General features: G+C 36.1%; 1 protein-coding gene across 1 annotated transcript in view; it reads right to left on the bottom strand.

Annotated features, from left to right (window-relative positions):
- BCL2L13 (BCL2 like 13) overlaps positions 1–24,314 on the bottom strand; it is a 90,160-nt gene that overhangs the window by 20,489 nt on the left and 45,357 nt on the right. Inside the window, 2 exon segments of the mRNA XM_046668293.1 lie at positions 17,202–17,345; positions 23,947–24,016. Of these exon segments, the coding sequence (XP_046524249.1) occupies positions 17,202–17,345; positions 23,947–24,016 (214 nt within the window).

Below are 24,314 nucleotides of genomic sequence, written 5' to 3'. Positions count from 1 at the left end.
CAAAGAACTATTTCAAAAATGTGCAGTAGCTGCTTCATGACGTCTATATTGACTGCATTTTGCCTCCTTTTTTTTGTTTGTTTCACATCAGTTACAAATTTTCTTCCATTTCAAGCAGTATTTCACCTTTAGGGTCACAGATGATGATAAACTGAGCTCTTATGGACTTAACTTTGCCATCGAAGATGGTTTGTCAGAAGTGCAAAGACCATATTCATTGGTAAATTCACCTAGGGACTCACCTCCCCTAAGATGTGCCAACAAATCTTTATCGTTACTTCTCAGCCTTTATATAATGTCTACCTCTCAAGTATTCACCTTGCAAAGATAAAAACAGATAATTGCTTTTCTACATTCACTCAATAGGATACTAACAAGCAAATGCCTCTTAGATCACTATTAGCCTAAAATAAGAAAATGGGGAATGTGAAAGAAATTCCAGAGAAGTAATTTTCTACCTAATATTATGACCAAGACCCACGAAAATACATTTGAGAACACAATGAAGTAAACACCCACACTCACATACAAAACAAATAGCTCATAGCCTTACTACACTAAAATTTTATTTTAGCTTCAAAACCCACTTAACTGATTTTTAGATCATAAACTGTGTGTCACCTCCCACAGTGTAGAAACTCTATTGTAACAAAGTCTTACCTAAAAGTTTCTAAGAGACAGTCTTCAAATATCCTTGATTAAAACAACAACAACACTTTGAGGTTTGCTATTCTTAAAACAGAAATGAGAAACTTCAAGTCAAAGATAAAAAAGACAAAAATTACTTTTATTCAACTACTTAAATATTATGATAGACATTAGATGACATGTTCTCCAATAATCTTTTATGTAATATAAAACTACATTTTTCATAATAAGTATTTAGTTTAGTACATGACATAGGAGAAAATAAAAGAGAACCCTTACCGCAGTGGACTTGCACTGCCCTTTTCAGGAGACAAGACAGACTTCTAAGGTAGCAACACAATCCCAGGAAATGAATGCCAGTGAGGAGGAGAAGGAGCAGGAGGAGGGAGGGAACAAGATGAGTCAGGGAGAATCAGAGCATGCCAACTAGTCTGTGCCCTAACTGCACTGCAGGGCAAGCAAAAGGCAGAACCAAAACTCAAAGGAAACTTCAATCAGACTTAGGAACAAGAAAATACACACTCAAGACATATCTGAAAACCTAACATTTGTTAAAATGTAGCATTTTCATCAAACACTTTTACATCATTATTTTTGTGTGACATAGAAGCTATTCTTCCTGTTTTGTAGTTGATAAAACTGAGGCTCAGACAAGTTAATTGAATTCCCTTAAAAACACAGGGCTAATATTTGGCAGAGCTGGGGCCACAAAGAAACCTTGTGATTTCCAATCCTGTTCTCAACTCACCACTCTCTGGTAGGGTAAAAAAATAAGGTGGAGAGAGAAAACAAACAAACAAACACAAACCCCTATCAATGCCAGGATATTACAGTAATGGTTATAATCCAGTTCTAGCTCTGAAATTGCTAATTCTAGTTAACATGTGTGTCCTATTTGAATTTATATTTCTAACTGCATCCCAGTTAAACATTCTCTCCTTTTGTCTTCCTATTATACTCTGAAGATGCCCACTCACAGCACGCAACATGCTGCATGTGACTACCTACATTTAAGTCTCTTCAGCCAGATCTGAGCTCAGAAGTAGGACCTATATTTTATTCAACATTTCTACACTCAGCATCTAGCATGGTGCCTAGCATAACTTGCAATCAATTAAGGTTTATTGTATATTGAAAATTAGTATCTGAAGGGCTTAAATAGCATTAGAGACATTAATTAATCTTCACAAACTCCTTGCAAAATGGGCAAACACTACTAATGATTTCATTAGTATACTAGAGTTTATAAATAATCTGAAGAATACACAGGAAAATGATTCATCTAAGGCCATGCAGTTAGACAGTAATGAACACTACCAGGCCATTCCACTTCTCAAGGAAAACCACGACAGAGGACATGAGTTGGTGCTGAGATTACAGCTCCAAGGAACAGGAGCGTCAGCTTCTATATTCCATGTAGACATTTCAAAGGGACTATGGAAACGTCTCACCCTCACATGACAGTGAGGATCAGTACTGGGAATGCTCAAAAGCAGACTGAGAATCTTTTACATCTAAGGTATAGAAGTTGTAACTATATGACTTATGCCCATGGTTGAAGTAACTAAAAACAAAATGATGCGATCCTTGTTTCAAAAAAAAAGAAAAACAAGTCTCAGCTTGAAGTCACTTTAACTTTTGGTTTCTGAGAGGTATATAAGAAGGTTGAAAGTCACTGCTCCATCCTCCCAAGTAAAAAGCTGAACAGACAAAGGAATAACTCTTCTTAGATCTACAAGTGAGACCACAGGGTAAACCACTGCTCCTAAGACTGGAATGACGAACAGGCAATACAGGGTATCACAACTCAGTGGAGTAGAAACTCACAAGCAGCAACCTCCTCAAGAACCAGTGCCTGGGTAGAGAAACCAGAACTATAATTGACGAATTGCTGCAGGCTCAGGGTGGACAACACTGAGAGTTAAAAACTCCAGGGGACTCAGTTACAGCAAATTTTGTGAGATTTACCTTCAGCAGCTCGACCAGGTACTCACGATAAATACCAGAGAAAAATCCCCTCATGCTCCTGGAAGAGGAAGAGGAAAAGGAACCACTTTGAAATACGCCAGAGCACTTTGTTCTTAACAAGGCCTGCCCTCAAGAGAAACTAGTTAACCAGAGCCTAACCGATCTAGAGGTAGGGAAATACTCAACTCCAGGCCACTTCAGCCATCCTGACCCACCTAAAGGTTGGGGGTGGAGGACGACTGAGAAACGTTTGTGAAGTTCACAGTGCAGAGGCATAGGCTTAGTAAAAGACTGACCTAATCACGGGACGATAGAATACTTCCCCTATGCCTACACGTCTCCACCTCCACATTACTAAAAGCCTATTTACAGTAGTTCCTTTTACTGTGTCCAGCTAGCGAGACAAAATTACAAGGCACACCAAACGGCCAAAAACACAATTTGAAGAGACAGAGCAAGCATCAGAACCAGACATGGCAAGCATGCTGGAAGTATGAGATCAGGAATTTACAACAACTATGATTAATAAGCTGTGGGCTCTAATGAATAAAGTAGATAGCATGAAGGAAAAGATGGGCAATGTAAGCAGAGAGATGGAAATCCTAAGAAAGAACCAAGGAGAAACACTAGAGCTCAAAAACACTGTATCAGAAATGCAGAGTGCCGAAGATGGGCTTATTATTAGCAAAGACACAACTAGGGGAAGAATCTCTGAGCTTGAGAATATCTCAACAGAAACAGCCAAAACTGAAAAGCAAACACAACAAAGACAGGGAAAAAAAGAACAGGATATCTAAGGACTACGGGACAACCACAAAAGTTGTAACATATTGGAATACAAGAAGGAGAAGAGAGAAAAGAACGGGAGAAATACTTGAAATAATAAAGACTGAGAATTTCCCCAAATTAATGTCAGACACAAAACTACAGATCCAGGAAGCTCAGAAAACATTAAGTAGAATAAATGTCAAAAACAAAAATACACCTAGGCATATCATTTTCAAACTACAGAAAATCAAAGATAAAGGAAAAAATCCTAAGACAAGCCAGAGGAAGAGAATTCTTACCTAAAGAGGAACAAAGATAAGAATTACATCCAACTTCTCAGAAGCTACGTAAGCAAGAAAAGAGTAGAGAGAAATATTTTAAGTGTGAGAGAAAAAACTCACCAAACAAGAATTCTGTGCATGTGAAATTATGCTTCAAAAGTGCTGGAGAAATAAAGACTTACTTAAACAAAAATAGAGGAAATGTGTTGCTAGTAGACCTGCCTTGTAAGCAATGTGAAAAAAGGTTCTTTAGAGAGAAAGAGAAAATATAGGTCAGAAACTTGGATCTACATAAAGAAAGAACATCAGAGAAGGAATAAATGAAGGTAAAATAAAAACTTTTATTTTTCTTATTCTTAATTGATCTACCAAATAACAGTTTGTTCAAAATAATAATAGTAACAATATATTTGATTATGTATGCTTATGTATGTAGCAAACACACACATATGGTGATGTATGTTTATGTAAGTGAAATAATAACAGCAATGATACAAGGGATGGGAAGGAGGAATTAGGATCATTTTGTTATTATAAGGTACTCACACTACTTGTGAAGTGGTATAGTGTTATTTGAAAGTGGACTTGGATCAGTTGTAAATGTATATTGTAAACTCTAGGGTAACAACTAGAAAAAGTAAAAAGAGAAATGTAACAGTTATGCTAAGAAAGGAGATAAAATGGAATCATATAACATACTCAATTAAAACCACAAAAGGCAGAAAAAGAGTGAAGACAAAAATAGGAACAAAAATAAGGGCAACAAGTAGAAAACAGTAACAAATATGGCAGATATTAATCCAATTATATCAGTAATCACTTTAAACAGCAATAGTCTAAGCACACCAATTAAAGACAAAGACTGTCAGAGTGGATCAAAAAACAAGACCCGGGGCCAGTCTACTGGTGCGACAGTTTAAGTTTGCATGTTCTGCTTCTGCAACCTGAGGTTCGCAGGTTTGAATCCCGGGTGCGGACCCACAAACCGCTTGGCAAGCCATGCTGTGGTAGGCATCCCACATACAATGTAGAGGAATATGGGCACGGTTGTTAGCTCTGTGCCAGTCTTCCTCAGTAAAAAAGGAGGAGGATTGGCAGCAGATGTTAGGTCAGGGCTAATCTTCCTCAAAAAAACTTAAAAAAAACAAAAAAGACAAGACCCAACTATATGTTGTCTAAGAAACTCACTTTAAATATAAAGACACATATGCATTAAAAGTAAATGAATGGAGAAAAATATACCATGATATACCACACTAACACTAATCAAAAGAAAGCAGGAGTAGCTATATTAATTTCAAACAGAGCATACTTCAGAGCAAGGAAGTTATCAGGGATAAAGAGAAGCAGTACATAATGACGAAGCAGTCAAACCTCCAAAAAAGACATAAGAATCTTTAATGTGTATGTGCCTAACAACAGAGTGTCAAACTATAGGAGGCAAAAACTGACAGAACTGCAGGAAAAATAAATGAATTTATTATTATAATTGGAGACGTCAACACCCCTCCATCAGAAATGGACAGATCCAGCGGGCAAAAAGTCACTAAGGACATAGTTCAACTCAACAATACTATCCAGGGACATCGATAGACTACCTCATCCAACAAGAGCAGAATACACATTCTGCTCAAGCTCACATGCACTAGTCAACCAGAACACACTCTGGGATGGGAAACACACCTTAACAAATTTAAAAGAATAGAAATCATAATATGTCTCCTTGTCTCAGACCACAATGGAATACAATTAGAAATGAGTAACAGAAAGATATCTGGAAAATCTCAAAATACTTGGAGATTAAACAATATACTTCTAAATACACGAGTCAAAGAACAAATCTCAACAGAAGTTAAAAAAATATTTTGAACCAAAAAAATGAAAACACAACTTATTAAAATTTGTGCAAGGCAGTGAAAGCAGATGGGAATTCCCAACATTGAATGCATATATTAGAAAAGAACAAACATCTAAAATCAATGGTCTAGGGGCTGGCCCCGTGGCCGAGTGGTTAAGTTTGCGCGCTCTGCTTCAGTGGCGCAGGGGTTCGCTGGTTCGAATCCTGGATGCAGGCATGGCACGGCTCATTAAGCCATGCTGAGGCAGCATCCCAAATGCCACAACTAGAAGGACCCACAACTAAAAATACACAACTATGTACCAGGGGGCTTTGGGGAGAAAAAGGAAAGTACAATCTTTAAAATCAATGACCTAAGCATCTAAGCTTCTAGTTAGGAAACTACAAAAAAGAAGAGTAGGGGCGTAGTGGTTAAGTTCGCACGCTCTGCTTTGGCGGCCCAGGGTTCACAGGTTCAGATCCTGGACATGGACCTACACACTGCTTGTCAAGCCACACTGTGGCAGTAGCCCACATAAAACAGAGGAAGATTGGCACAGACATTAGCTCAGCAAAAATCTTCCTCACAAAAAAAGAAAAAAGAAAAAGAAGAGCAAATTAAGTCCAAAGTAAGCATCAGGAAAGTAAGAATAAAAATAAGAGGGGCCGGCCCGGTGGTGCAGCGGTTAAGTTCGCACGTTCCGCTTCTCGGCGGCCCGAGGTTCACCGGTTTGGATCCCGGGTGCGGACATGGCAAGGCTTGGCACTCCATGCTGTGGTAGGCGTCCCACATAGAAAGTAGAGGAAGATGGGCACAGATGTTAGCTCAGGGCCAGCCTTCCTCAGAAAAAAAAGAGGAGGATTGGCAGCAGTTAGCTCAGGGCTAATCTTCCTAAAAAAACAAGAATGAAAATAAGAGCAGAAATCAATAAAACTGAAAATAAAAAATCAACAGAGGAAACTAATGAAACAAAAAGTTGGTTCTTTGAAACTTATGTTCACACAAAAATCTGTACACAGACGTCTTGTAGCAGCTTTATCACAATTACCAAAACTTGGAAGCAACCAAGATCTCCTTCAGTAGGTGAATGGATAAATAAATGGTGGTACATCCAGACAATGGAGTATTATTCAGTGCTAAAAAGAAATGAGCTACCTCAAGCCATGAAAAAACATGGAGGAAACTTAAATGCATATTACTAAGTGAAAGAAGCCAGTCTAAAAGGCTATATATTGCATGATTCCAACTATATGACTTTCTGGAAAAGGCAAAACTATGGAGAGAGTAAAAAGAGCAATGGCGGCCAGAGGTTAGGGGAGAGGGGGGAACAAAAAGGTGGAATATGGAGGATTTTTAGGGCAGTGAAACTACCCTGTATGATACTATAATGGTGAATACAGTCATTATAAATCTGTGCAAATCATAGAATGTACAACATCAAGAGTAAACTGTAATGTAAACTATGGACTTTGGGTGATGATGATGTGTCCATGTAGGTTCATCAATTATAATAAATGTGCCACTCTGGGGGGAGATGTTCACAATGGAAAAGGCCATGCATGTGTGAGGGTAAGGAGTATGTAAGAAATCTCTGTACCTTCTGCTCAGTATTTCTGTGAAACTCAAACTACTCTAAAATCTATTTAAAAAACATTCAAACTGGTCATGTTACTTCTAAACCTCAATAAAGTGCTCTTCTCAATACCAGTTCAATGGAAAAACCATCTCAAATGTACTAAGACAAAAACAATCACAAAACGTAAGTCATAGAAAAAGTAAAAACTATCTGCAGAACTCCAAAAGGCATTTATCCTAGCAATTTCTTTGTATAATTCAGAGAACAAAACATTATTTTTCTCTCTGCAAATCTGTATGTCCAAAGCCTGCCTGTTCCTAAACAACTATATGCTATCGCTCCACTCATCCAGCAGGTTATGGATGCCAGCACCTCCTCCTCTTCTGTACGTTTCCAAACTAGTTCCCCCTTGGGAGCTAGGTAGTTTGTTTCACTCTGTTGTTCTGTTTAAGTGGCTGAAGACAAAATGACATGAAAATCATACTACAGATTTTATGTAAACAGACATGCAACATCATGTAGTCAAATGATTCTCCTCTAGAAGAGTGGCCCTAATGGTTTTAATAGCTGTCAGGTAATGTTTAACACAAAGTACCTTAAAGGTGATTCATGTTGACACTTTGTATCAGAGGATAAATTTTCACCAATTAGGCAAAAAAGCAATCTCAATTTGAAACATGAAAAATCAGAATGCTTAGACCTAATAATGTGAAATACAGATTGGGCATTGAAATTTAGAGATAAAAACACATTTTAAATACTAATAAACCAGTTATCCATATTACTGCTTTTTTCTTTAGCACACAGATTTTAGTTGAATAAAATACTTTCTTGTTAACAAACTATAATCACCAACAAATTCTGATGCACTATATCATAATAAAACTGAAAAGTGAGAAAGGAATACACACCATTGCTTGCATTTTTCTTCTCCCTTTGTTGTAAAGCACCATATAGGTGAGGAAGGTCCCTGGGTGGAGCTACTCAGGAACAGCAGGAATGGCAAGGGGAAAAACGGGGGCTGGAACATGTACGTTCCTCATTCTCTGTCCACAATGGAGATGTGAAGATTCTTCTGGATGTACAACAAGAATCAGGACAGAGTAATTCAAGAGGCAGTTCTGTGATAGCCCTGCCCCACCAGAAGGTGGGTAGATTCTGTTTGATGTGGAAATGCACACCAGCAGGGACCACAGGTCTCTGTCAGAAGAAGCTGTAAAAGGAGGGAAAGAAGTTGATGCTTTGAAGAAAAATGTAGACTGTGTGACTGGTCCAGCAGACCTGAAAACATTCTACCTAAGGAGTTTCACCTCAGGCACCCTAAACATTCTGTTTCTTTAAGCATGAGGAAAAGTGGAGCCGTGAAGAAAGGTGGTATTTCCTCTGCAGAATCTCTTAAGGTGATCATTCCATCTCTCTTCCTTTCTCATGTTTTAGCTTTGAGGCTAGGCAACTCTTTTGGAATCGACTGAGCATACCTACTTCCAGCACGTACTGAAGGAAAGAAAAGCCCCTTGAAAAGCGTGTGGCCTGTGAAGCGCTATACTGTCACAGTAGTTTATTTGAACCTGAGACCAGTGAGAGCATGATCTAACCTACCACCCTATTTTTACATATCCAAGTTCCAATAACTTTCAAATCCAGTACTTTATTCAAACTCTAAGGCATTTTACTAACCTCACTCCCTTTTTGGCCTGTAAGACACTTCAGAATTTCATAATAGAGTTTACTGTTGTTAAGAAATTTGCATGGGCTTCTTCTCTGCAAATGCCACCAACAGATGACACTTTTGTCAAAAATGCTATTGTTTCCTTTTAGTACCACCAGACTTAGACCCACACCATTCATGGTATAAATTTACTCTTGCAAGTTAACTACCATCTCTCTCCCAAAATGAGATCAGGTTAGCAAATGATAAATCTTTGTTGTTTTGTTTTTTTGTTCAAGATAAAGGCAAGCCCTAAGCTTGAATTTATAGTTATTAAAGAGAAAACAACAAAAAAGTCCAAGACACAAGAAAAAAAGTATCCTGTGCAATAAAAAATTATTTTAAACAAAAAATAAATAAATACACACACACATACATACAAAAGAAAGATGGAATTAAGAAATAATATTAGGAAGAAAAGGGAGATATAGCTCCATACATTGCCAAATTTAAGAGAGGATATTTTTGAGACATTTGGATGCTAACAGGATATTTGATAATATGAAGAAAGTATTTTAAAATTTTTTTGATGTAACAATAGGACTGTGATTAAAAAGGAGAACTTTTATTTTTTAGAGATATATTCTGAAATTTTTATAAATAAAATTGTGATGTCTGTGTTTTGCTTCAAAATAATATTAAGAGTGGAAGTAATTAGGATGTGAATAAAGCAAACCAGCAATGAGTTGATTGTTAGGGATTGGGGTTCATTAAACTATGTTGTCTATTTTCACATATGTTCAAAATTCTCCAAAATAAAACATTTTTTAAAAAAAGTGAGTAGTATAAGAGAATTAAGAAATAAAAATCCACTGTACTGTCCTCCAAAAAATAAAATAACAGAGTATTATGAATAGCTCTATGACAACAAATCTTAAAATTTAGGGGTAATACCCTAGAAAAAATATCAAAGCAAACAAGAAAAACCAGAAATCTTCCCTCAAAGAAAATACAAAGTGGTTTACAGGCATGTTATAGGAAGCAAGGCACCAATAACATGAATCTTATACAAATTATTCTAGAGTATAGAAAATGAGCAAACACTTCCTAATTCTAAATTCTTTTATGAAGCCACCATACCCTTAAACTGAAATAAATAAGAAAAATTACAAGTCAACCCCACTCACTGAGATTGATACAACTAAATGGTGAAATAATTAAAAACACTCATTTTAACATCAGGAAAAAGAAAAGGATACCTTCTAACACCTATTCTATTAATATTGTACTGGAAATCCTGATTAGTGCAATAAACTTTTTAAAAAGATAGACTCATCAAGGAAAAAAATTGTGATTACTCACAGATGATGTGATTTTTTAATGTAGAAAACGCAAAGGAATCTAGAGATCAGTAATCAGAATACCGTAATAAGAGAGTTTAACAAATTTGCTGGATACATAATCAATATGGAAAAGTCAATTTGACAAAGGTACCACAGTCAGGTAAGATGTTAACACTAGGGGAAACTGGTGAAGGGTATATGGGAACGCTTTATCTTTGCAACTTGTTTTGTAAATCTAAAATTATTCCAAAATAATCTTTTTTAAAAAAATTTTTTATTGAGGTTATGATAGTTTACAACACTGTGAACACTGCAACTTGTTTTGTAAATCTAAAATTATTCCAAAATAATCTTTTAAAAAAATTTTTTTATTGAGGTTATGATAGTTTACAACACTGTGAAACTTCAGTTGTACATTATTTTGTCAGTCATCTTATAGGTGCACCCCATCACCCTTTGAGCTCACCCCAGATTCCCCTGATAACCACTAATCTTTTCTCTTTGTCCATGTGTTTATCTTCCGCATATGAGTGGAATCAGACAGAGTTTGTCTTTCTCTATCTGGCTTATTTGGTTTAACATAATACCCTGAAGGTCCATCCATGTTGCTGTGAATGGGACGATTTTTTATGGGATGATTTATGCATGGGATCGTTTTTTATGGATGAGTAGTATTCCATTGTGTGTGTGTGTGTGTGTGTGTGTGTGTGTGTGTACCGCATCTTCTTGATCCAGTCATCAGTCGATGGGCACTTGGGTTGCTTCCACATCTTGGCTATTGTAAATAATGCTGCAATGAACATAGGGGTACATGAGTCTCTTTGAATTGCTGATTTCAACTTCTTTGGACAGATACGCAATAGTGGGATGGCTGGGTCATATGGTATTTCTATTTTTAAGTTTGTGAGAAATCTCCATACTGTTTTGCATAGTGCATCAGTTTCCATTTCCACCAGCAGTGTATCAGGGTTCCTTTTTCTCCACAATCTCTCTAACATTTGTTATTTTTTGTGTTGGTTATTATAGCCATTCCAAAGGGTATAAGGTGATATCTTTAGTGTAGTTTTAATCTGCATTTCCCTGATGATCAGTGATGATGAGCATCTTTTCATTTGCCTGTTGGCCATCAGTATATCTTCTTTGGAGAAATGTCTGTTCATATCCTCTGCCCATTTTTTGATGGCGTTGTTTGATTTTTTTGTTGTTGAGTTGTGTGAGTTCTTTATATAGCATGGAGATTAACCCTTTGTTGGATATATGGTTTGCAAATATTTTTTCCCAGTTGGTGTGTTGTGTTTTTATTTCAATCCTGTTTTCCCTTACCTTATAAAAGCTCTTTAGTCTGATGTCCCACTTGTTTATTCTTTCTATTGTTTCCCTTGTCGGAGAAGCCACGGTAGATCCTTTTAAGACTGATGTCAAAGAGTGTACTGCCTATATTTTCTTCTAGAAGTCTTATGGTTTCAGGTCTTACCTTTAAGTCTTTGATCCATTTTGAGTTTATTTTTGTGAATGGTGTAAGACAACGAACTATTTTCATTATGTTACATGTGGGTGTCCAGTTTTCCCAATACCACACATTGAGGAGAATTTCCTTTCTCCACTGTATGTTCTCAGATCCTTTGCCGAAGATTAGCTGTCCATAGATGTGTGGTTTATTTCTGGGCTTTCATTTCTGTTCCATTGATCTGTGCACCTGTTTTTGTGCCAGTACCACGCTGTTTTGATTACTGTAGCTTTGCAGTATGTTTTGAAGTCAGGGATTGTGATGCCTTCAGCTTTGTTTTTTTTTTCTCAGGATTGCTTTAGCGATTTGGGGTCTTTTGTTGTCCCATACGAATTTTAGGATTCTTTGTTCTGCTTCTGTGAAAAGTGTCATTGGGATTCTGATTGGGATTGCATTGAATCTGTAGATTGCTCTAGGTAGTATGGACATTTTAACTATGTTTATTCTTCCAATCCATATGCATGGAACGTCCTTCCATCTCTTTATTCATCATCAATTTTTTTCAGGAAAGTCTTGTAGTTTTCATTGTATAGGTCTTTCACTTCCCTGGTTAAATTTATTCCAAGATATTTTATAGTTTTTGTTGTGATTGTGAATGGGATTGTGTTCCTGAGTTCTCTTTCTGTTAGTTTATTATAGTATAAACATGCAACTGATTTACGTAAGTTGATTTTGTACCCTGTAACTCTGCTTTAATTGTTGATTACTTCTAGTAGCTTCTCGATGGATTTAGTTTTTTTTCTCTGTATAAGATCATGTCATCTGCAAACAACAAGAGTTTCACTTCTTCATTGCCTATTTGGATTCCTTTTATTTCTTCTTCTTGCCTAATTGCTCTGGCCCAAACCTACAGTACTATGTTGAAAAAGAGTGGTGAGAGTGGGTGCCCTTGTCTTGTTCCTGTTCTCAGAGGGATGGCTTTCAGTTTTTCCCCATTGAGCATGATGTTGGCTGTGGCTTTGTCATATATGCCCTTTATTATGTTGAGGTTCCTTCTATTCCCATTTTATTGAGAGTTTTTATCATAAATGGATGTTGGATCTTCTCAAATGCTTTCTCTGCATCTATTGAGATGATCATGTGGTTTGTGTTCCTCATTTTGTTGATGTGGTGTATCACACTGATTGACTTGCGGATTTTGAATCATCCCTGTGTCCCTGGCATAAATCCTACTTGATCATGGTGTATGATCTTTTTAATGTAGTGCTGTATTCAGTTTGCCAATATTTTGTTGAGAATTTTTGCATCTATATCCATCAGCAAAATAGCCCTGTAATTTTCCTTCTTTGTGTTATTCTTTTCTGGTTTTGGTATCAGGGTGATGCTGGCCTTGTAGAATGTGTTAGGAAGTGCTTCATCTTCCTCAATTTTCTGGAATAGTTTGAGGAGGATAGGTATTAAATCTTCTTTGCATATTTGGTAGAATTCTCCAGAGAAGTTGTCTAGTCCTGGACTTTTATTTTTGGGGAGGTTTTTGATTACTGTTTCAATCTCTTTACTTGTGATTGGTCTATTCAGATTCTCTATTTCTTCTTGATTCAGTTTTGGGAGGTTGTAAGAGTCTTAAGAATTTATCCATTTCTTCTAGTTTGTCCAATTTGTTGGCATATAGTTTTTCATAGAATTCTTTTATAATCTTTTGTTTTTCTGTGGTATCTGTTGTAATTTCTCCTCATTTCTGATTTTGAGTCTTCTCTCTTTTTTTCCTTAGTGAGCCTGGCTAAGGGTTTGTCAATTATGTTTATTTTCTCAAAGAATCAGCTCTTTGTTTCATTGATACTTTCTACTGTCTTTTTTGTTTCAATTTCATTTACTTCTGCTCTAATTTTTATTATTTCCCTTCTTCTACTGACTTTGGGCTTTGTTTGTTGTTCTTTTTCTCATTCTGTTAGGTGTAGTTTGAGATTGCTTATTTGAGATTTTTCTTGTTTGTTGAGGTGAGCCTGTATTGCAACGAAACTCCCTCGTAGGACCGCTTTTGCTGCATCCTGAATGAGTTGGTATGGTGTGTTTTCATTTTCACTTGTCTCCAGATAATGTTCGATTTCTCCTTTGATTTCTTCAACGATCCATTGGTCATTCAGTAGCATGCTGTTAAATCTCCACATCTTTGCCCCTTCTCCAGCTTTTTTCTTTTAATTGATTTCTAGTTTCATAGCATTATGGTCAGAAAAGATCCTTGATATTATTTCAATCCTCTTAAACTTATCGAGGCTTGCTTTCTTTCCCAATATATGGTATACTTTGAGAATGTTCCGTGCGTGCTTGAGAAGAATGTGTATTCTGCTGTTTTTGGATGGAGTGTTCTATACACATCTATTAAGTCCATCTGGTCTAGTTTTTCATTTAATTCTACAATTTCCTTGCTGACTTTTTGTTTGGATGATCTATCCATTGGTGTTAGTGGGGTGTTGAGGTCCCCCACTATTATCGTATTGTTGTTGATATCTCCTTTTAGTTTTGTTAATAGTTGCTTTATGTACTTTGGTGCACCTGTGTTGGGTGTATATATATTTACAGGTGTTATGTCTTCTCGGTGGAGTGTCCCTTTTATCATTATATACTGCCCCTCTTTGTTTCTCTTTACCTGTTTTGTCTTGAAGTCTACTTTGATACAAGTACGGTGACACCTGCTTTGTTTTGTCCGCTATTAGGTTGGAGTATTGTCTTCCATCCCTTCAGTCTGAATCTATGTTTGTCTTTGGGGCTGAAGTGTGTTTCCAAGAGGCAGCATATTGTTGGGTCTTGTTTTTTAATCCATCCTGCCACTCTGTGTCTTTTGACTGGAGAATTCAATCCATTTACATTTAGAGTGATTACTGAAATGTGGCAGTCTAATGCTGCCATTTTATGACTTGTTTTCCAGTTCTCCTGCTTTTCCTTTGTTTCTCATCCCTTGTATTTCGGACTACCAATTCAGGTAGGTAGTTTTTTATGCTGGTTTTCTCCATATTTGTAATTTGTCTCTCTGTTCTAATTACTTGTTTAGTGGTTACCATGCGGTCTGTACAAAACATCTCACAGATGAGACTGTCCATTTTCTGATAGCCTCTTATTTCCTTAGACTAAGGGGGTTGCATCCCTTTCCTCTTCCCCTTCTAAGTTGTTACTGTCACATCTTTATTGCTTCTTGTGCTGTGAGTTGGTTAAAATGACAAGATTATATTCATTCTTGGTGTTTCCTTTCCCTTTTTATTCAATGTTATACTTAAGCATTTGCTAACCTATTCTGATGGAGAGTTGCAATTTTCTGATTTTGTCTTTCTACTTATCTCCTTGCTCAGGGTTTTATAACTCCTTTCCTTCCTGCCCCGCCCCCCGCCCAGGTATGAGGGCCTTCCTGAAGATTTCTTGTAGGCAGGGTCTTGTGGTGATGAACTCCCTTAACTTTTGTCTATCTGGGAAAGTTTTTATTTCTCAATCATACTTGATGGATATTTTTGCTGGATAGGGTATTCTTGGCTGAAAGTTTTTGTTCTCCAGAATTTTGAATATATAATTCCACTCTCTCTTAGCCTGTAAGTTTTCTGCTGAGAAATCTGCTGACAGCCTGGTAGGGGTTTCTTTGTAGGTTATTTTGTTCGGCCTTGCTGCCGTTAACATTTTTTCTGTGCCATTTACTTTTGCCAACTTTACTACTATAAGCCTTGGAATTGGTCTTTTTACATTGATAAAGTTTGGAGATCTACTGGCTTCTGTCACATGGATTTCCAGCTTCCTCTCCAGGTTTGGCAAGTTCTCAGCCATTATTTCTTTGAACAAGGTTTCTGCTCCATTCTCCTTCTCTTCTCCCTCTGGGATACCTATAATCCTTATGTTGCATTTCCTAATTGAGTCGGATATTTCTTGGAGAGTTTCTTCATTTCTTTTTAGTCTTAGTTCTCTCTACTCCTCTATCTGAAGCATTTCTATATTCCTATCATCCAGATTGCTAATTCTGTCCTTGATATTATCAGCCCTACTGTTCACAGAGTCCAGATTTTCATAATAATCTTGTTTTAATAAACAATTTTAAAAATTAATAAGTCTAACAATATTAAGTGTTAGGGATGATGTAGAAAAACAAAAATTCTTATATATTGTTAACAGAGTTTCAGTTGGAAAACCACTTTGGAAAACACTAGCATTATCTTGTAAAGACATGTTTATGCTCTTGGACCCAGAAATTCTACTCCCAAGTATACAGCCAGAGGAATTCTTACAGGTATGTATAAGAATACTCATACAGCAGTGTTTGTAACAGTAAAAAGGTGAAAATGTCTACTGACAAGGCTACAGATAAATAAACTATAGAAAAATAAATTATGATATATTTACACAATGGAATACCAAATGTCAGCCAACACATGAACCTAAACAATGCATTCCCAACAGGGATGATTTCAAGGGTGAAAACTGGTTTGCGGAAGTGGGGGAAATCTGAGATATTAATATTACAATGGCTTGTGGCCCTCCTATGGGCCACAGTACTTAGACATATTTGTAGGGGCTGGCCCCGTGGCCGAGCGGTTAAGTTCACGTGCTGTGCTGCAGGTGGCCCAGTGTTTCGTTGGTTCGAATCCTGGATGCAGACATGGCACTGCTCATCAAACCACACTGAGGCAGCATCCCACATGCCACAACTAGAATGACCCACAATGAAGAATATACAACTATGTACCGGGGGGCTTAGGAGAGAAAAAGGAAAAAAACTAAAATCTTTAAAAAAAAAAAAATTTTTTTAAAAGACATATTTGTGGTATTAAAATTTCATGGGCGGGGGGCTGGCCCCGTGGCCGAGTGGTTAAGTTCGCATGCTCCGCTGCAGGCGGCCCAGTGTTTCGTTGGTTCGAATCCTGGGCACGGACATGACACTGCTCATCAAACCACGCTGAGGCAGCGTCCCACATGCCACAACTAGAAGGACCCACAACGAAGAATATACAGCTGTGTACCGGGGGGGCTTTGGGGAGAAAAAGGAAAAAATAAAATCTTTAAAAAAAAAAAAAAAAAAAAATTTCATGGGCGGGGAGAAGGGAGATGATTAGGATAAAAATGTTTGAAAAGGATCCTTCGGGGAGGGATAATGAAAAGAAAGTTGAGAAAAAATGACCTAGATGAATCTCAAGAACATAACATCAAGTGAAAAAAGCAAGTTATGGAAGAATACATATAGTATGATGCTATTTACATAAAGTTCAAAACATAGAAAATATTGTCTAGGGATAGATAGATATGTGGTTAAAGTATAATAAAAACACAATTTAGAATAGGAGTTACCTTTGTCAAGTAGGTACTTCACAACACTTTTGAATTGGCTGTGTTCTTTTCTTGGATTGAGATAGTAAATACATAACTGTTTATTTTATTATTCTTCACCCCGTAGTTATTCACGTAATTTTATTAGTATGAAATGTTTCAGAATTAGAACTACTCAGAAGAACTACTAAAAAATATCACATATCGATTTATTACAAGTAAAATCTTAGTAGTTTAACTTAAACTGTATGAATAGACTTTCCATGGATTGTCATCCATTCAATACTAAATAATATTAAAATATTAAACCTATGCTGTTAAAAACAACCACCATGAGGTACTTAATTAAAAAAAAATTTAAAAAAAAAGTACACAACAGCTCATACCCAGCCACCTTGCTGAATGATGTACTCTGCTGCATAGTCCTCAAGGTACGTCACACCAAACTGCAGCAAGGCACTCAAAGGTTCTTGACCACGTCTTGTTAACTCCAAAAGCATTTGTCGTAGCAAAATCAGAGGCACCAAAATCTTCAATGCAAAGATGAGAGTAGAAAAACAAACTGAAATTCTTATAATTCATTTTATATGTTCAATTACCAGAAAATTATATTCAGATGCATCATTATGTAATTTCATTTTTATTATAATAAAGGAAATAAAACATCGACTCCTAATAGAATTTTTCTGACTAATGCATGTAGGTTTTATACCATAGGGTGCTAGAAATAATTATTATATAAAAATAATTTGGCTCATGTGCATATGTGTATCAAACAACATATGTATAGGAAATTCACACTGAAGCATTATTTATAACAGCGAAAGACAGGAAACGACCCAACAGGGACTGGTTAAATCGATTTTGGTCATCCAGTAAAATATCACATAGTTGTTCAAAAGACTGTTCACTGCCCAATCACCAAAGAATTATTTCCAGGAAAAGAATCAAGATATAGGAGACTGTATACAATGATGGTATCCTTTGTGTAAAAACACAAAACAATACATATACCTACATACATGTTTGTACAATCCTATAGTATCTCTGGAAAAACACACAAGAAACTGGTAATAGTGGTAGCCTAAGAATAGGAGAACTAGGTAACTGGCAGCAAAGGTGGGACACTATTTTTCAATGTATACCATTCCATACTTCTTGCATTTTGTACTGTGCTTTTATTACCTATTTAAAAATAAGAACTTTCAAAATTATGAGCTATCTTATAAAGGTCATCAAAACCAAAGGAGTTATTATCATTCCTAATAGCTCTGTGGCTCAATATTTAAAAATCATCAAAATTTATGACAAAGACTAACTAGAGAGCCTTGCATTCCCTTAAAAATTGCACATTGAAAAGAACTAAGTATTTCCAGTTAACCATCTGCATGCAATCTCTCTTGCCTGAAACACCAAGAGGTCTCCACATGACTGGAAAAGGAATGCAAAAGGAAATGAAACTAAGTCCAGTTCCTTGTTACTGAAGGCCAAGGTAATAACTGAGGGATTACAAAATATTTCTGCAGAAGAGGACAAACAGAAAAAACACTGAGTTTATATTCTTACTAATATTCTTTGGCTTTTACGTAAAAGTAGCCCTGAGGGAATCTGTACCAAAGTCTGAAAGAAAGAATGTAACAAACACATATCTTCACTTTTTTGATATTCTAAATGAACTCCAGCCCTAAACATATTAAAAACCTCTTCTTAATGTTAATGGAGGGTATAAGGCTGTAAAGAATATATTAGGCTTTTTCCACAATTAGAAAACCTGTCATACTATTAAAAACAAACACAAAAAACTATTGTTCATCTAGCCCCATTATTTTGTCTTAGCAGGAGCAGTAAAGAATAGCTTGTGAATCAGCTGATTCACATCATATCAACCTGAAAGGTCTGGAATGTTCTGACTTCCCATAATAATCTACTCATATCCAACAATTTAGTTATTTGTGTTTAAGCTCTTAGGGAAATGAGCTGCAAACATTTTATACTTGCTACATAAAATAATACTTTTATTTGTTCCAAATTTATCTATCTCATATCAAAAACTAGATGCCTTAGTTTTACTCTATAATAATCCAGAGATAAAACTGTAATCCTCTTTCACTCCTGTCTTAATTTTAGTCCTTAATCATATTCCCCCTCATTCACTATACTTTTTAGGCTGAAATCTACTAATCTTTTAGTCCATTCTTCATATGGCAATTCCTCCATTGCTTTGATCATTTAAGTTCTCCTTTCCTGGATCTTCTCCATCCCAATTACATCTTTCTTGAAATTGCAGTAACAAGAGAGCAGAAACTTTATTTTACAGGACTAACCTCTTCTACTTCGTTGATAATACATGTTATGTCTATTTTACCTATCTGACATATTATCTTCAGGGACCTGTATGATGACTTCCAGACCCAATAACTTTTAAGTACAGTTTAGATTGTCTTTATATAGTTAAACCCACTTACCCTCTAATTTTTGTGAGTGATCATACACAAAGCTTCACTGAGTTATTTCTACAACTGATCTCTATCAATTTGGCATTTCACTAGCCAAAAGAATTTTATATCATCTTTACACCTGATATGTTTTGTACTCTCCCTCCCACAGTATTAAAGAAACATTAAAATAAAACTGGATCCTCAAGCATCCATTCCTAGAAGATCCCACTATCCGTATCTCTAGGACTAAAAAGTAATCAAATAGTCTTACCCTTTGAATTCCTTACTGTAAATCATTTCCTTACTGGATAACAGTACTCCCCACAATCCATATAAATTATTTTTTTCTTCAATAACTTTTGCAATGGAATGCTAAGGTACTTGTGACCATCAAAAAGGATTACCTGCAGGAGCTGTCTCCTCATATGTACCATGTGGTGTCTTCCTCCAAAAGGTTAGACTTGGCTAACATTATCCTTTTATTAAAGAATATATGAGCTTGCCTGGTGTAGAAATGAAATATACCAATTTATAGCTCAGAGGGTCTCTTCCAATAGAATAGACATTTGCAATGATAAACTACATGTTTTGGTCCATTGATCTACTATTTAACCTGCCTATGCTTAATAATTCTAGTAAATGTCACATCCCACAAATTTTATCTGGACCTAATTTATTGATTAGGTTTGTATGTCTTTGACCTATCTGCTTCAAAATAACATTTAAGAGACAATGAAACATTATGTATCACCTAGTGATGCAAGAGGAAATAGAGAACACCACAAATAAAGTATTCCTGCCAAAAAGATTAAACCTGAATATGATTAGGCCTCTAGATCTACCTACCAATGGAAAGGAAAGATAGATACAGAGGAACACATTACGTGACATCTCAGTGATGCAGTCAATAAACTCCAGAAGGTAGGAAATTTTACAAGACAAATAACTTATAAGTAAATTAGAGAAAAAAACACAAGAAGGTGAGTAAGCCTACACATTAAAAGAGACTAAAGTCACATATTATATGATCACATTTATATGAAATGTCAACAACAGGCAAATTCATAGAGACAGAGTAATATTGTCAGAGGCTGGGAGAAGCAGGAAATGGGGAGTGACTACTATTAGGTATGAGGTTTCTTTTTGAGAAGATAAAAATGTTCTGGAATTAGACAGAAGATGGCTGCAGAATTCTGTGCATGTACTAAAAACCACTGAATTGTATACTTTAGAATGGTATAAAAATTATATTTCAATTTTTTTAAAAAAGGGAAAAACTTAAGAGACATATCAACCAAATACAATGCATAGGCCTTGTTTGGATCTTGATTAAAATAAATCAGCTTAGAAAAGTACCTTTATGAGACAACTGAGAAAATCTGAACACTGAACACTGAATAGATTATGTGATGATTTAGAATTACCGTTAATATTTTGAGGTGTAATAATGGTATTATCATTTGGTTTAAAAAAGGATACATTATCCTTGGGAAACACATACTAATGTATTTATGAATAAAATGATATTATGTCTAGGGTCTACTTCAAAATAATCTAGAAGGAGAGTGGGAAGAGTGTGGGGAGGAATAGATGAAACAAGACCAACCATATACTGATAATTGTTGAAGCTTACCGATGGATTACATGGGATTTCCTATACTACTCTCTCTGCTTTTGTGTATGCTTGGAATTTTAATAATAAAAGATTTTAAAAGATTAGTGATTTAATATGACACTAAAAATTAACCAAGGCAAATAATTCATTTATCTTTATTATTTTTCTAAAGTCTATTTATTACACTATGAAAATCATGCACTAACATTCTAGCTGACTTTTCCTCTTTGATGGTTAAGCTTTTGTTTTTCAATAAGCAGATAAGTACATAAGAAAAAAACAATACTCATGAGAGGGGAAAAAAGAAAACCTACAATTCGGAGATAACTATTATGTACAACTTAATGTTTTGGCACATACTCCAATTATTTTTCTAGGCATATAGAAAAATGTTGTCCCTCAGTATCTGTGAGGGATTGGTTCCAGGATTCCCCACAGATACCAAAATCTACAATGCTCAAGTCCCTTACATAAAATGGCGTAGTACTTGCATGTAACCTAAGCACATCGTCCTATATACTTTAAATCATCTCTAGATTACTTATAACACCTAATATAATGTAAACGCTATTTAAGTAGTTCTTATACTGAATTATTTAGGGAATAACAACAAGAAAAAAAGGTCTGTACACATTGGTACAGAGGCAACCTGCGGTTGGTTGATTCTATGGATGCAGAACTGCAGATACAGAGGGCCGACTACATGCAATCTACATTTATACATTTCCTTTTTTCCTTTTTTTTTTTTTTGAGGAAGATTAGCCCTGAGCTAACATCTGCTGCCAACTCTCCTCATTTTTCGCTGAGGAAGACTGGCTTTGAGCTAACATCTGTGCCCATCTTCCTCTACTTTATATGTGGGATGCCTACAACAGCATGGCTTGCCAAGCGGTGCCATGTCTGCACCCGGGATCCGAACCGGCAAACCCTCAGCCACTGAAGCGGAATGTGCGAACTTAACCGCTGTGCCACCAGGCCGGCCCCCGTTTACTTTTTTTTAAAGAAAAGATCATGCTATTAATACAGGTTTGTGACCAGCTTTTTTCCTCCACTTCTTTTTCTATATTTAAAGAGTATTCTACGAAGATGCTTTTAAAACCCCTATACAGATAAAGTGATATTCAGTTTGCCCTAACCTGGCATGCTTTGTAGACATGTTTTTCTTTTCCCTCTGATGGGTGTTTCATTTGAGCCTCGTTTACCTGCCAGAGAGCCACACTCATATAACAACGTCATATCAGAATTTTGCAAACATTCATGTAAAATGTAAAATAGGAGCTAACTGTTTCAAATTAGCCATCTGACTTTGATTTGGGGGGCATTTCAGTTGCCTATCATAAGCCAGGTTCTTTTCAGCCCTAGAGGGCTTAGAAGGAGAGTAATACTGGATTCAGTGAAGCAAGTAATATTCAAATTGGCATGCTTCATTTATATGAGGTTATCAAACCACAGCCTCAAAGATCAACAGTTGGCCCTTGGTCCAGATGAGGGACTAAAATGGAAGGAGGGAATGGACAAAAAGGATGGGTGAAGAGAGACAGTGAAGACTAGGGTTCACTCAGATTTTTTAGGATAACCCTAGGATCCAGTCAGAGGAGGATATATAAGAGTTGATTATAACAGTTACCAGACAGGAGTGACAGGAAGAGAACATAAAATAGGAGATGAAGGCTACTAATACTAGGTACCTAAATATTTGTTGTTGGATATTCTAAGCTCATAATATATGAGCTCATTTTTATTTATAAAATCTATTTCAAATCTCCATACAAGAGAGGTGTTTTTACTCCAAGAAAGCGAATGAAACAGATATTTTAACAAATTATTTATAGGTAAGTAACACAGTAAAATTCCATAACAGTGACTATTTGGGAACAAGGTCTCGTGTGTTAAATCTAATATAATAGCTGCTGTTTACTGAGTGCTTACTATTGTAAGCACTTATTTTTTATTTTTTAGCACTTTCAGACAATGTGCTAAAAGCATTTAACATATATCATATCATTTAATTCTAATAAAACTTATGAGGTTAATATTATCAGCTCCATTTAACGGACGTGAAAAGTAACATTTAGAGAGCTTACTTAACCTGTCCAAAGACACGCATCCAGTCCATGAGAAAGCTGATATCTGAAACAAGTCCGATTACAAAGCCTATGATGCTAATTATTATACTATAATGCCTCCAAAGCCTGTATTAAGGTGAGTAAAAATAATATACATCAATTAGGTCACATGGTCTGACATATTATTAACAATCCTGAGTAGAGGTGGCTATTTATAAAAATAATTCTACTGAATTTTCTCGTCCCTAGCACTACATCACTGAGGGCCATACTTCTTCCTCACACTGAGCTGAGCCATCCTATACCGCATTCCCTTAGACTCTCTGCCTTTTCAAAATGCTAAGTAGGTAATACTGTATGAGATAACGGATAAGCAGTATGGTATACTAGAAAAAAACACTGAAGCTAGAATCAGCAGATCTTAGCTCTAGTGTCGGTTCCATTATTTACTAGCCAAGGGGCCCTAGACAAGTCATTTAATTTTTTTCTCTCATTATTTACCTGACCTAACTAACTAAACAACAAAACAAAAGCTAATAAAATCCATTCAGTCTTCTGCAAAGGATGGTTGTAATGATCAAATGAGATGTGACATGAGATACCCTGTAAACTATAAAACACAAATGGTATTATTCATTTAAGAGAACCAGAAGAAGTTGTGCCCCAAATGAAGCCATTAATTCTTTTTTTCCCAAGACACTCACATGTTAACAAATAACCAACCATCTAGAGATATATGTCCCAATGCAGAGAAACGAAGAAATGATGAGAAATTCAGACGGATAGGAAGGAAGAGGGGCATACTATGGGACACTTATTTTTGGGCCAACCAGAACCTTGGAACGATAATCAAAAAACTACTTTAATCAAAAATATCCACATAACACAGTTGGATTTATGCATTAAATAATGAGCTGTAAGAGTTTCCTCTTATATAATGCTAGCAATTCCTTCTGTACTTTATCTTTAACGCACTAAAATCTTGAAAGAGAAAAAATAATTTGGTTAATACCTTATTCCAGCCGTTGGCATGAACTGTAGTCTCCAGTGTACATTCCCGATATGCCTGATATGTCACTGGCCTGCAGAGATTTTTTTAAAAGTCTGTGTCATAAATAAGGAAAATTCTAAATCTCCAGATGAATAAACATACAGTTACTACTCTGCTGTTGAACATTTTACTAAAGTAACAAAGATTATTCAATATATTGTTTTGTATGAAACGGGGCTTTTAACATTTGGTATGCTTTTTCTTGAAGGATTACTCTATAGGCTGAGATGCATGCTACCAGCTTGGGAAAGCGGTTAATAACGTAACAAAATAATAATAAATAATAATTTTTTCATAATTGCTTGAAACTTATCCAACAGGATTTCTAT

This window comes from Equus quagga, chromosome 1 (genome assembly GCF_021613505.1).
Source record: "Equus quagga isolate Etosha38 chromosome 1, UCLA_HA_Equagga_1.0, whole genome shotgun sequence".
NCBI classification, from domain to species: Eukaryota; Metazoa; Chordata; class Mammalia; order Perissodactyla; family Equidae; genus Equus; species Equus quagga.
The sequence above is the reverse complement of the archived record's forward strand: the minus strand, read 5'-3'. Positions and strand labels throughout refer to the sequence as shown.